Source organism: Clarias gariepinus, chromosome 26, assembly GCF_024256425.1.
Source record: "Clarias gariepinus isolate MV-2021 ecotype Netherlands chromosome 26, CGAR_prim_01v2, whole genome shotgun sequence".
Taxonomy (NCBI): Eukaryota; Metazoa; Chordata; class Actinopteri; order Siluriformes; family Clariidae; genus Clarias; species Clarias gariepinus.
In genome coordinates, this window is record NC_071125.1 from 17,681,174 (window position 1) to 17,696,066 (window position 14,893).

The following is a 14,893-nucleotide window of genomic DNA, read 5'->3' on the forward strand; positions in this document are numbered from 1 at the left end:
GCCCCCCAATATACACACACACACACACACACACACACACACACACACACACACACACACACACAAACAAACAAAACCATTTCCAGGCTGGCTGTTGGTGCTTTTGGTCTAAGTCCTGCTAAACTCTGAATGGGTTGGATATAGAGGTGTGTTTTCCATGAGATATTCGACACCAGAAGCTGAATTCAGCATAAATCCAAACCTGGTGCAGAGCTGCATTAGTGAACCAGAGGACAGTGAGGAGAAGTTTATTCACATTTTGGATGTACAGTTTTAAAGCACGCTGCTTTTAAGAAGCTTTATAACCACTTCAGTGTCACATAGGAGCCATATGAGGACTTTTAACCTGCTGGAGAAGATCTGAGGATTTCCCACTCGTATGTAGATGGTTTAATGTCTATATATGTGTGTGTGTGTGTGTGTGTGTGTATGCATATGCATATGCATGTGTCTGTGTATGTATATCCTTTTTTTTTTGAAAAGCAGCATTTAAATGCAAATTTAATTTTTAGCATTCAATTCAATAAGTCTATTGTATAATCTTTTTTTTTTTCATTTCTGCTAAGGCAGCAACTTTTTGAATGTAAGCGATTGAATGAACAATTTCATGTGTCACGTTATAGCTTTCAGAACTTTCCAGTTCAAATATTTTGCTGAATTTGCACATTCATCAACCCTTCTCATAGCCTGTTCCTTAACTTCAGTTTCTCCAGGAGAAGCTGAGTTGAGTTTACTTATTTGTACACTATGTTCACATCTTAAAGAAGGTGAATGGAATGTGTAATCAACTAATCAACAAACCACATTGTTCTTGTTTCTGAGGAATATATCAAGTAAACAAAGCAAAAACTGTTCATTTTCATTTTAATTTTAGACCATAAACCTCTTAATCCACATTTTTACCTCTGGCCTAAAGGCACTCTAATGTCCCTCTTCTCTCCCACAGACACTGTAATCCAAAATTCCATCTCCTGAAGGTCAAAAGTCATCATTATGAGCCCCACATGGCTAGGAGGACTTGCTCTTGTTTTTTTATCCCATGGTGCTTTCTCCATGACTCTTTTTAATGCTACAGAGCTGAGCTCTCTTTTGGAAAAGTATGCCAATGAAAATGAAGCAAAACCGAGAGGAAAACGGGCAATCAGTGCCATCGATAAACAAGCCATCCTGGACCTGCACAACAAACTCCGAGGTCAAGTTTACCCACCTGCGTCCAATATGGAATATATGGTATGGAACCGGAACGTGAATGTTTATATATAAGATGTATATAGTAAGACTCAAAAGTCTGACTGTCCAGGGCATAGACTAGTGAACAACTGAGTCAGCATCAGGTGTCAGGGTTTATTATTGCAGTGTTTTAGGAATGAAGTGTGTGAACAGAATGTTCAGAGGGAATTTAGTTCTAGTCAAATACACGATTCATAACAAAGTAACAGAGATCTGGTGAGTAAAAGGTTTAATAACAGATGTAATAATAAATGTAGAGTTCTGAACAATACTGGAAGACCCAGCTAAGCACATTTCTTGCAAGACACTCCTCATTTCTTTTTATTGCCTGTGAAGCATACTACATATTTTTCAATGCACAATGCTGTTATTGTTTTTCTCTGAATGCTTTTTAAAGGACTATACTTAAACTCTGCCTTACCTTAATTTTTAAAATGCATGAAACTTATTACATAATACATACTTATTGCCAGTATTGATTGATTCAAGACTCGGAAATGCCAGAACGTATCAGCTATAAGCATCTATGCAATGTGCTTACTTTATAGTACTATTGTTTGTATTTCCACATAAGGTTTCGACCGAAAAAAAGCAAAAAATTGTTATTTAAAAGGCCACGAATTAATAAGTCCCACCACATTCTGAAGTGTTTTTTATTCCTCTTATACCTCAGCAGTGAATTTCTTTTTCACTATGTTAACAGTTACGTTTAATGTTGTGGAAAAAGTTCATTCCTGTTGTCACATAAAGTATTTTATAGCTGCTTTAAACAGCTGTTCCTCCCCCACCCCCATCTACTCTCTCTCTCTCTCTCTCTCTCTCTCTCTCTCTCTTTCAGTCCATACGACAGAAATACAAATTTTATGCTACAGCGAACCTGCAGGGGGCAATGGTGGCTCAGTGGTAGGTTTCTTGCTTGGATTCATATCCCAGCCAGTACCCCACATCCTGCTGCTGGGTTTGAAGGGCACGCTTGGTGCCAGTCGCAACTCCAGATTAACAATAAAAGGGTTGTGCCAAGAAGGGTATCTACCATAAAACCTGTGCCAAAACCAAAATGTGCACATCAGATGGTCTGCTGTGGCGACCCCTAATGGGAGCACCTGAAAGAACAAAAACAAAACAACTTTGAAGGGTCAGAAAAATTTAAAAAACTATTGCTACATTATATAACGTCTTCAGGAAAAGAAAAGAAAAAACTCCTTTCAGAAAACTACCATGTCAACATTTTTGTTGTTATTGTTTTTTGTTTTTTTTTTACATTGTGGACATTGTGTCTTCTTTAGTGCAACTGCATCATTAACATCTTTTGACTATTTATAATTGAGAAATTGCCAAGACACTTTGTCCGGGGAGTAAATTATGTCAATGAGTCATAAGGATCAGGATTATATTGTACAGGGATCATCTGCATAAAAACACAGCTGTAAAAACTATTATGGCTCCCAAGTGGGGCAATAGAGAAGTGCTTACCATATCATTTGAAAATCGCAAGTTCGAGTGATGCTAACTGCCATCCGTAGTCAGGAGTCCAGGGAATAGTTTGGCCTACACTTAGGAGGGGAAAAGGTGTCTTTCCTAGTGACATAAGCCAATTATGGGCATCCGTGAGCTCACATACAGTAAGGGATGGGATAGTGCTATCCTATCCTCCGAGGGTGTTACATCGCCCCCTGATGCTGGGTGAGCAGCAGTTTGAAGAGATCTGGTAGTCGGCTGGTGAAACATTTCTCGAAGGAAGCATGCGATAGTCTTCGGCCTCCCTGGGAAAAAATAGGGGGGAAGGGGTATACTTCTATAGGGAAAAAGGGAAGAGATGAAAAAAAAAGCTCAGCCAGCAGACAGGCAGTGAGCTGTCTCTTATTACGGTTTCTCGTTGGTAGAAGAGACTGTGGATAAATTATGATTAAGGAGAGAGGGGGGAGAAAGGGAGGAAAAAAAAAGAGAAAACACTAAGAGAACTATAAGGAGCAGATGATTGTGAGGAAGAGAGGAGGGAAAACAAAAGGTAGGGAGACATGTGGAGAGAAGTAAAGCCCGACTGGGGTGAAGCAGCCCATTTTGGCTGATATTAGTGTCTGAGATTGGTTTATTTGTTTTTTTTCAGTGGGTTCTTTTATGTGCTGCCATTTTGCTGTTGTTTACATTTATAAGCCCTCATTAAAGCAACGGGAGACCACACACAACCACACATACGCACACATGCTCGTCTTAATATCATTGTGGGGACCGTCTCAAATTCAAATTTATAATTTGATTTGTCACATACACAGTCTGCTGACAAAATTATTAATGCAGCCAATTATTTCCATTCCTATATTTTAATCTAAGCCTAACCTGAACTTTTTTTGATTCTTTTAGGATTTTTTTCGTAGGGTCAGACATTCCTGTACTCATTGGGGCATACATGAACTGATTTTACCATGGACACATATTACTATCATTCTGGGAACAATTTAACTCTCATAGCCTGAACTGTATCTCTGTATCTGCATGATTCTATGCAGAGAGAGAGAGAGAGAGAGAGAGAGGAGGTGCATTACATATTGATATAATATTGATATACTGTATTGATAAATAAATACATTAACACCTAGATCTAACCCTATTAAGTGCATCATCTATTGGCTCTTTTTAAACATTCTCATTTGTGCCAGGTGATCTTTTAACATGCACATATCTTTTTCTTTCCATCAAATACTCTTGTTCTCACTTTCCTCTCTTCCATTTTTTCTTCCCGCCCCCTGCAAAAGGAAATGAGTTCCTGCAGGTTCATGGGAATTGTTTGTACTTTCTTGGAATGCGACCAGATGAGAAAAACACTCGATGCAAATGAGGTGTTAAATGAAATAAACGTCAGCGTGTCAGTCAGGGTGAGAAGGGCCTTGTTTTTTTTTTACAGAGCAGTCACCTTTCAGAAGACGTTTCCTGTTCAGGAGGTTAGAAAAAAACTGAATGCTTTTACCCGTGGTAATACAATTTGGAATTTGATCATAAAAACCCATAGCTCTCAATGTGGTACTCTAAACCAAAAGTAAAAAAAAAAGGACTAAATCTCACACTTGACATGTAGCATAATAAATAATAATAATAATAATAATAGTAATAATAATTATTATTATTATAATTATTATTATTAGGAAAAACCTAGAAGTTAAAAGTATAAATATATATATATTTATGAGGTTTATTGTCCAGGCATATAATCGCTCCAGAACATTAGCAGACACCTAATACATGTGAACCCTACACCAGACTCAAAAAATGGCACTTAAGCTCCCCCTACAGCTATAGTCTAGTTTAATGTTGTTTTATTAGTGTTACCATTATACTGCAGGTCTCTAATCCTTTGATAAAATAAAAAAAAGGATCTGTCTGTAGGTCCATCCTTATAGACATTTAATTAATGCAAAATATTCTGGGCATTTCTGAAATTTGCTGGCATTGTAGTAATACTAACTGACTTGGAAATCAGATTTAAAGAGAAAAATAATAATAATAAAGAGAAATCGAGGTCATGATGAACAATTTTTTAATTTTGTTTTTTAAACCGAGCAGTAAAACGATGCAAAAATAAAATGTATTTTGATTACAAATATAAATGGACTTATGTTCAGCTCTCAGTCTCATTTAGCATGCTCTACTGCAATAAGGGCACTCAGCAGTCGCCAACTTATTTATGGTTCATCCATGTTATTCAATTATTAAAAACCTCATTTGGAAAAGGGCCTTTACAAACCACCACACGTCCTATTTCCAGGTGTCGACCACAGGATTAATGTCCCATGCTGCTCGTTACAGAGAAAAAGCTGCTATTTTAGGCAAACTTATTGGTTCCGATTTGCAATTGGTCTGTGCTTTGGGACATCCAACATGGCCAAAAGTGTGAATTGTGAAAGAGCTAGCTCATTCTGTGTAGGAGAGTGGTATATAAGTGTATGAGTGGTAAATTAAAGTAAATGATCCCCAACATAATTACAGATCCTTCCTGTTTATTTTTCAAAAATAAAAAAAATAAAAAAAAGTGGGTCAGACGATTAAAGAAAAAAATCATTCTCAAGTGGCCCCGGAGAGGAACATGAGACGTACCTGCCAAGGAGAAACTGTGCCCACAGAACAGGGGGAAAGGGTGTAAGCCACATATGGAGTGCATTAGTGACTGGAAAGAGTGGTTGGACATCTCAGAAAGAAAAGGGGGAAAAAAGAAAAAAGCAAGCTAAGCTAACACGAGGCATTCAGGATATTCAGCATGAGCTTGGAAGCAAACCATTCATTTTTGCATTCAGTATTTAATGCAACAGCTGGCTTCCTTCCTGATTTACATTAGTCCTACTACCGTCTTACAGTCATTCAATTATTTTAACATCTTTTCAGGATCATGTTGACAAAAAAAAAAAAAAACTAAATTAAAATAATAATCAACTTTTATTTCTATTTTTTCTGTGTGGAACCTTTTTTTTTGTATACAGTACATTATTATTCCTTAGCCTTGAGCTGGCTAATTAGCATGCTAGGTAGGTTAGATGACAGTGGGTTAGCTTGCTAATTATGAAGCAGATATTTATGATTTAGGTTGTTATATGTATAAAAAGTACTGTACAAATTTACTAGGGAGTAACTTTAGCTCTAGTACTGTATGTATTTCTTGCTCTTACATTTAAATGTTTTTCTGTTAAAAATATTTAAAAAAAAATGTTATCTTGTGCATAAAAAAAGCACTTTTTGTCTTATTGTTTGTTTGCATTGGGTTATATTACCTCAATTGTTTATCTGGACATGTTCAAGGTGTTCTTAGCATGTGAGTTAGCACCCTGGTTAGTTTTCTTAGCCTGGCTAGATAATACTTTATCTACTGTAGGTACCAAGCTAGTTAATTAGCACATACTTTAGGTATCAAGCTAGCATGTTAACTATATACCAAGCTAGTTAGTTAGCACTTAATTTTGATATTAAGGGAGCTGTTTAGCAGACTAGTTGATGGCCAGGCGCTAGTTAGTTAGCCATCTGATATGGTTATAATGGTAAAAAGTCCAGTGTCAATTCTAGGTTTGGGATACTGAACTGGAGAGATCTGCTGAAGAATGGGCTGAGACATGTTTATGGGAACATGGACCAGAAGGCTTGCTTAATTACATCGGTCAGAACCTAGGGGTTCATTGGGGAAGGTCTGTATATATCTCTCTTTCTCTCTCCCTCTCTCTCTCTTTCTCTCCACTACAAAGACTTTCTCAAATATATTGTGTTTTAATGTATTCTACCATTTGAAGCAAACCAGAACAAAGAAAAGAAGGAAAACAGTAATGATGTGTATATTTTTCCTGCAGGTATCGCCCTCCTACATCTCATGTCCAGGCCTGGTATGATGAAGTTAAGGATTATTCCTTCCCATATCCTCAAGAGTGTAATCCTTATTGTCCATTCAGATGTTCAGGCCCAGTGTGTACTCACTACACACAGGTATGCTCAAATCTCTTATATTTAAAAAAAAAACATACTGTATATAGTCATAATTATTTAAAAAAATAGGATTGATTGATCCTTTGTTCATCATCTAGTGCTTTTAGCTAAAGAAAGCAGTGTATTCTGACTATCATACTTGAGTTTTTTATGTGAATACTCATTGACTTCATTGCATTTTTTGTGGCTGTATGCAGCTTGTTTGGGCAACCAGCAGTCGAATTGGTTGTGCTATCAACGTGTGCTATGATATGAACGTGTGGGGACAAATCTGGTCGAAAGCTGTTTATTTGGTCTGCAATTACTCACCAAAGTAGGTGGATTTCCTAATTTCTAAACATATTATTTTGGGGTTTTCTTATCCTAGCTTTTTGTATTCCAAGAATATTTTTTAAATGATGGCCCAGTTCTGGCCCGAATACATCTCTGAAATTTTAGGACTAGACTGATCCAAATCCAACAACTACAATTTAACTGTGACGAAACCATTTCTCTAGAATTATATCAAGTAGAACTTACAGTTAGACCACTTTCTGTTTAACCATAAAATGCCATACACTGCAGTTGGTTGCATTTTTTTCATTTGTCACACATTACAAATGTCATAAAAACAAATAGATAGATGGATGGATGGATGAATGACCACAGTAATCCACCATGACAAAGACCGAAAAAGATTAATTACATGAAAACGGCAAACCCCTGCCTACTGGGACCTAAGCCCAGCCCATCAAGTCGAATTCCAACGAAAAGCGAATGCAGTACAGATTCCTGAGAAAAAGTCAATGATGGCCATGATAGAAAGGAACCAGAGCAGCCAGTGCACCATAGGACCCTGAGCATGGGGCCCAGCAGGCAATGAGGCCAAGGCTGCCAGTTTAGCCTCCACATTACCCAAATGTCAATCTAGTCAAGCCACCATGTAATGTGCTGGACAAACAATTCACATCCCTGGAGGCCACACCTCACAACCCACAGAATCTGATGCTGATATGCAGGTGCCAGGCCCCACAGCACACCCCTCGGAGCCAAACTCTAGGGAGCCAGAGCCACCCCAGTGGCACAATAGCCCAATACCTAAGTGAACTTATTGTTAATTTTTTTTTTTTTTATGGCTGATCTATATGTATATATCACAGATTGAAATACATTTCCCTAAAAACCTTTCATAAGGGTACTAAAATTGGGAAGAGATATCAGGGAAGTCAAACCACTTGAATTTTTATACTAATAAAAACAATAAAACTTTTTTTAAACCAAAGTAGAAGAACAAAATGTTATTGGTGGACATAAATAACTTGCATGTGACTTGCAGAGGGAACTGGTGGGGAAGTGCTCCATATAAACATGGTACTCCATGCTCAGCCTGTCCACCCAGCTATGGAGGAAGATGCAAAAACAACCAGTGCTATAAAGGTACATCACAGCATTTAGTAGTTGTAAAATTTAGTGGTACAACAGAGACATTTTCATCCTATCGCTTGGAAGATTGTGAGTTCGAATTCTGAAAATGCCACAGGCATCCATGGCCAGGAGTGCAAGTGAGTGCAAGCAGTCATAAAAAGGATAGAAAACCTTGTCCCTTGACGATTAGAGTGTCAATAACCAATCTGTAACAATCTTTTTGCTTTCAGCCAACTGTTTTTATCTACCATGTGACGTATGATTAGCAAAAGTTGAGTTCCCACAATTTATGGGTTATTTGGCAAAAGTTGGTAACTATTTGCAAAATGACAACATTTGAGAAATAGAAATTGTGGGAAAAATAAGTGACTCTTGGGGCACATTTGGGATTTGAACTCACAACCTTAAAGTCACAAGCTTAGCAACTACAGTAAACATATTGTTTTCAGGCAATATTGCCACATTGTTTTGTATTTCTTGTTAAAGAATACAGTAGTTTTTCTAATAACTCATGACTTACTCCACTCAGGTTGGTATCCAGACCTGACTCCATGTGTCCTGTTTGATTTATAGATGACAATCAATACTACTACGAGGAGACGGAGCAAGACAACATCATTGAGCCTGAAGCACCGATCACCACAAAACGTCCCGACACATACTCACACACAGACAGCATCACCGTTGTGAGCACCGAACAGATGTGTAAACATGTTTGTTTGTTTTTTTTAAATAGAGTTTTGTTGTTTATAGAAAGAAAAAGTATTTTTTAGAAAATGCAAAACTTCCCAGCCCCTCTCTGGAAGGACCAATCTGTCCCCACCTTACTGTCTGTGGCTCAACCCCTTGGCTTTCTGCCAGTGCTTACTTGACACACTGTAACAACCTTTAATTGTTTAAATTTTAGCTTTGTTATTTATAAAATCATGATCTCATCAGTAAATTTGCATAACTCTATATTGCACCTTTCCAGCTACTTTTTCATGTTGCTTTAAAATGTATATTTATACTGATCGCTAACAAACGTGGTAGAAAATACTCTGCCGGTTTCAAAAGTTCTTTTTTTTTTCCCTTACATTTTCTTGATGTTTAGCAGGTTGAGGTCTGCCATATCTCATATTTCTCTATGCATTGTCAAACACATATGGTATATAATATTGTGAGCCTGACTCAGGAATGCAGGTTTGGTTTTCTTTTAATAGCGAGCTCCTTGCTGAGACTGTTTGCTCGTGGGTAGTTGAAGGTTTGCGGGATTTAAACAACTTCCTGAAACCTAAGTAGATGAACTCGCAGGACCAGAAATTCCTTAGTCTGATCTTTGAAAGGAACAGGAGAAATGTGCAAAATGCAAAATGAAGAATGTGCATTGACATGCAAAATTTTTCTGTACTGTTGTTTTTTTTTCAGCACAACTTGTAACATGTGACACAAAACTTCGAGACCAGTGCAAAGGCACGACATGTAATAGGTACGAATGGTAATTAGTTACTCATCAGCAGTACTATGTTTTTTTTTTTCTTTTTCTTTTTTTTTTATTCCTAAAACAGCATAGGGTGATACTGAGATGGAATTGAAGTCATTCTGTACTAATTGAGTTGAAAGCATGTTTAGTATAAACATATTGTGAATGTCCTGGGATGAGTACAGGATGAGCTTTATGATTACAGCAGCAGTTCTCAGTTAAGTATACAGTACATACGTTGAGATTATCAAAAAGAGCATGTGAGATTTTAAAGTCTGTTTGGAGAAATGTAATTAAATAATAATCCTTAATACCAGGCTTAAAAACGTTTATTGGTAATGCACTCACAGTTTTGGACTACTCAATGTTGTTTTCTGTATAGGTATGAATGTCCAGCTGGATGTTTGGACAACCCTGCAAAAGTGACTGGAACTGTGTTCTATGAAATGGTAATCACTTTTTTAGCACTGCTAAGAGTGTAAGCACTTTACAATATTTAGGCAATAATCACATTCACCCTGCGATCTCATGCCTTAAAAAGTAATACAGCCATACTGATATTTATTATAACTGCACTCTTGCCTTTATACAAAAGTCCTATACAGAAGAAATTAAGTATGTGAATTCGTACAGTATGTGACTTGAATCTGTTGTATATTGTACAATGTTATTGTTAAATGTTCTGTTTATTCTGGCTATTGGAAATGAATCTTGAAAAAGTAATGTTCACTTTAGCTAGCTAACATTGATTTGTACATTTTACTTAAAAGCTTTGCTATTCATCCTCATCTGATAAGTTATTGACAAGTATTTTAACAAAAACAAGGTTATACATTTAACTTAAAATTACATTCCCGAAAAGTTTTAAAAATATATATTATTAGTGGTCAAGACACTTTAACCATAAACTCTTGGGTTTTATCAGTAACTGCTTCATGGTGGGCCACATTACACTTCTTTGACACTGATTATTTGCCTATAACAGCATGCTTGATTTTTTTTAAATTTATTTTTATTTCAAGCATATTTTCGAAGGGGGTTTGCTCATCACATTGGATGATTCCATTCTACAACTTATCTAGCATCACCTTTTTCAGCATTCAAGTATCTGCAGGGCTGGCCTTCATTACGGAGTGATCGATAACAATGGTGGCTGGTTGGATGTCACAAGGAAGGGTAGACAGGAGTTTTTTATCAAATCGCACAAAAATGGAGTTCAGTCTCTTGGGTGAGTCAATTAAAGAATAACTAATGGTGTAAATTTGTTACTCTACTAGTATTGCAATGTATAATAAATAATAAATGTGTGGTTTACAGAAAATATCAGAGTGCCAACGCCTTCACTGTATCCAAAGTGTCCAGTAAGTATAATTTAAATTCTGAACCTGAGTAGACACATTATAAACATGGTAGTGTAATCTTTTATTTTGTCTTGCAGTACAAGCTGTTACATGTGATACTACAGTATCTTCATTGTGTCCATATGAAAGCCCTGTTAGACACTGTCCCAGGTAAAGAGCCTAGATTTACAGGTTTTTTTTTTTATTATGATTAGGCCTTGCTGGGATTCGAATCATGTTAAGACTAAAGTGTTACAATGTGCAATCAAATTTTAGACTTGAAAACCATAATTGTAAAATCATGCATAATAATAATAATAATAATAATAATAATAATAATAATAATAATAATGATAATTTATGCATTATAGACTCTACTGTCCCCAAAACTGTCTGCAAGAATACCCCCAGGTCTCCAGAGTCTTCGGGACCAAAATCTATTCAGATGTAAGTAATAGTAGTAGTAGTAGTAGTAGTAGCAATAGTAGTTACAACAACAGCAATAATAATAATAATAATAATAATAATAACTTATAGTGTTTCTTTTTTCATTTACATGTTAGATCCTAATTTCAATCTGATATAAACAAGCTATTTTTTACCCCATCCTATGTAATTAATGCTGTGCTTCATTGTGGTCTTTTTGACTTTCACCTTCCTATATTGTCACTTAAATCCCATCAGCATGTAACTCATAAGATTTGTAAGTGGGTCCAGACATCCACGTTTTTTGGTTGTTATGCTTGAGCATGAATGGTAAAGATTTTATTATTTTTTTCAATTTCTGAAAACCAGTAAAGCTTATACTGTATACACCATATTCCCAGAAACATACAGTTAAATAGTAACTAAACAGATTTTTTTAGTTACACTTAATAATTTATAGTACCTTATGACTAATGTGTGTTAAAATGAGTAACTGAATAATAAATGCATTGATTTAATGCTTGGTTTTAATGTTTAATGTGTTTTCAATGTCTAATGGGTTAACATGACTGTTTTTCTTCATCAGAAATCCAGTATCTGCAGATCAGCAGTCCATGCTGGCGTGATAAAGAATGAGCAGGGTGGCTACATTGACGTGATGCCAGTGGAAAACAGGCTTTACTATTACAGCTCCTATCAAAACAACGTTTTGTCTGAGAGGTACAGAACAAAAGTTCAAAGCTATTCGTTTATATCTATGTAATGATAAAGTGTGTGTTAATCACATGAATCTGTTCATGAGAACAGAACATAAAAATAAGTGTCGATTTGTGTAATGATTCAGGTTACTTCATAGAACTATCATGACTTTTGTGCAATCAGATTGCAAATGTAACAATAAGCTGCAAACACTACAAGCACATGAAAACATAATTTAGGTTGCTAATGTACCATGGGAGGCAGGGTACAAGCCTGTGAAATGACTGTAAATCGGATTAGAAACGAAAACCGTACCAGTCACACTCAAATATAAAGCCAGAGATTATAAAAGAGTCCAGTACCATGCACTGATATCATGCACTGATGAGGTAAGAAAACAATGGTTTCCTTTTAATCACTTTCAAGTTTGTAGTTTAATTTATGTAAATTAATTCCAGTTTACAGAAAAAAAAGTGATATCAACCATGCTTGCTTATTTGTGTAATTATTGTTATGTTAAATAAAGCAAAAATTTTAATGTGAAATGTTAATTAAAAACTGACTGTTAAATGCTAAATGTTCAAGGCATTTAACACATGCAGATAGTTGGCATGTCCAAAGTCCCCACAGTGTGTGAATGAGTGTGGGTGCTTGTGTGCCCTGCGATGGATTGGCACCCCGTCCATGGTGTACCTTACCACGTGCTTCGAGTTCTCTGGGATAAGCTCCAGGCTTTTAGAGTACAGGATAAGCAGTATAGAGAATAAGTGAGTGTGTTCAAGGCATGTGCTGATAATTGGTTTGATGATATAGTCCAATATTTAGCATGCATGCCCAATATAATTAATAATTGTTAGAAATGTATAATATAATTAATCTGAAGGCTTTACAGTAAGTGTAAAAAAAACTTATTGTAAGTTATCAATACGGATAATTAATAAACAAGCATCTTAAAATTAATATATGTGTACTGGTTTTGCACACTAAGATAGGAAGTCTGCATCTATGCTGTTTACTTAAATGACATAAATTAATAATAACCTAGCATTGAATGTCATAGTACAAATGAATGATTAAATGTCAAAGTATAATGTCTTACACACTGGCATTTTTTATTGCGCATTGCTATTGTAATGTTGCATGCACTATTAAAAAAAGACATTTAAGCAATTGAAAATACATTTAATAAAGTCAAATCTATCTAGTTTTAAGCTTATTTAAAGGCTTTTATAAACAAATCACACTTGACATGTCTTATTCTATCAACAGTTAGTTTGATCATTTTTAATGTTCCATATTTTACTTATTCTTTAACGTGTTAGATTAGATTAGGTTAGATTAGATTAGATTAGATTAGATTAGATTAGATTCAACTTTGTCATTACACATGTACAAGTACAAGGCAACTGCTGTGTTACAGCAGTTCTCAGAGCTCATCAAAATTGTGTAAATGTAACCCCTCAGATAATGCATTTTTTCACACTTTAAACAACCAGTAATGCATTTCTCTTACAAATATACTGTTTCAGTTTCTATGTAAAGGAGATACTGCCAGGCCACACCCTAACAGTGAACAGCAGAGCTAAGCAACAAACTGGGTTTGGGTATCTTCTTATATGAAGTCTCATTAGAGGGGAAAATCTAATTCCCTTGTTTAGTTTTTGGCCAATACAGGTATGACTAATAGATGTTTTTTCTCACTTTTTTAGACCTAGTCCAAAATGACTAAAAAGGGATTTTTGCATATTTTTTAAGCAGTTATTTTTTAAATAAGCAAATGGAACTCTTAAAAAAAGAATGTCTAAAAAAAAAAAATCTTTCATTTTGATTTATTGTAATCTTATAATAAAAATACAAGAGAGATTTGATGATATTCAAGATATTTTTACTTGGTAAAATGACCGCTTTTTGCAGTTTGGGAGAGATCTAAACAGTAACACTGAGTCAAATGAGCTGCATGCATGAATTTCAATGTGTTGGCGCCGAATCATTTGACAAAGGCCAATCAAAGAGCAATCCCATCACAATATTTATAAACGCTCGATTTTCCCGGCTCTGCATTTTAGTGTGAAGAAAAGGATGCTAAAATTTGGGTGTATTTGCATTAGCATAGTCAAAGCCTGAGGAACATAAAAGACAGGCAGCCTTATTAGCCATGTACTGTAACTGAGTGAAAGAGAGCAGTAAGTATATCTCAAACGTCAACATGATCCATAGAGAAAAATACAATACTCAATTCGCACTGCAAGATACCTCTGTTCTGATGTTTTAAATACTTTTCTTGCCACCTTTCACTATGTTTGAAATGTTGCTGATGAATTGTTCTCTAATCCATTATGCTCTGTCTCTTGCAGCATGCAGAATCCTCCAGGAGGAAAAGCTTTCCGAGTGTTTGCAGTCATTTGAGTGCATCCTGAACTAGAATTACGTTTTATTTTTTTTATTTTTTATTTTTTGGTCTGGTGGTTGTTTACACTAGTGATTACAGAGCTAAATACAGTTAGAAGGTATGGAACAATGAAGAGATATGTACATATTTGTTATGTTTTCTTGAACTTGTTTCATAGATGTTACATAACGTTTTGTTTTGGTGTTGTTCTCATCCTGACTTTAAGGCATTTATTTAGAGGAAAATACAGGGAATATCCAAAAGGTTCAAGAGGCTGAGTACATTATTAGAACAGTTTTATCATTTGATCATTTTGTTTTTGTTGGCTGAAGATACATATATAAACTGCATATAATAATAATAATAATAATAATAATAAAAATAATAATAATAAATACTGTATATTTATAGCTGTACTCGAACTTATTCAACCTCCATTGAAAATTAGTTTTTTTGGGGGCAAAATTACAGACTTGCAGCTGTTTG

General features: G+C 35.6%; 1 protein-coding gene across 1 annotated transcript; it reads left to right on the top strand.

The window, feature by feature from the left end:
• The first annotated feature begins 242 nt into the window (after positions 1 to 242).
• On the top strand, positions 243 to 14,750 carry crispld1a (cysteine-rich secretory protein LCCL domain containing 1a). Its single transcript, XM_053487923.1, has 15 exons — positions 243 to 377; positions 947 to 1,230; positions 6,277 to 6,395; positions 6,555 to 6,687; positions 6,885 to 7,000; positions 8,003 to 8,103; positions 8,665 to 8,796; positions 9,499 to 9,559; positions 9,936 to 10,002; positions 10,651 to 10,781; positions 10,871 to 10,914; positions 10,992 to 11,064; positions 11,265 to 11,340; positions 11,906 to 12,039; positions 14,373 to 14,750. The coding sequence occupies exons 2-15, from the start codon at positions 994 to 996 to the stop codon at positions 14,422 to 14,424; spliced, it is 1,476 nt and encodes a 491-aa protein (XP_053343898.1). The 5' UTR covers positions 243 to 377; positions 947 to 993; the 3' UTR covers positions 14,425 to 14,750.
• The last annotated feature ends 143 nt before the right edge of the window (positions 14,751 to 14,893 follow it).

Excerpts from the sequence above, each read along its gene's own strand:
- crispld1a (XM_053487923.1), top strand. The coding sequence starts at position 994 with ATGAGCCCCACATGGCTAGGAGGACTTGCTCTTGTTTTTTTATCCCAT. Across the intron at positions 8,104-8,664 it reads AAACAACCAGTGCTATAAAG|ATGACAATCAATACTACTAC; the intron begins GTACATCACAGC and ends TTTGATTTATAG. Across the intron at positions 11,341-11,905 it reads GGACCAAAATCTATTCAGAT|AAATCCAGTATCTGCAGATC; the intron begins GTAAGTAATAGT and ends TTTCTTCATCAG.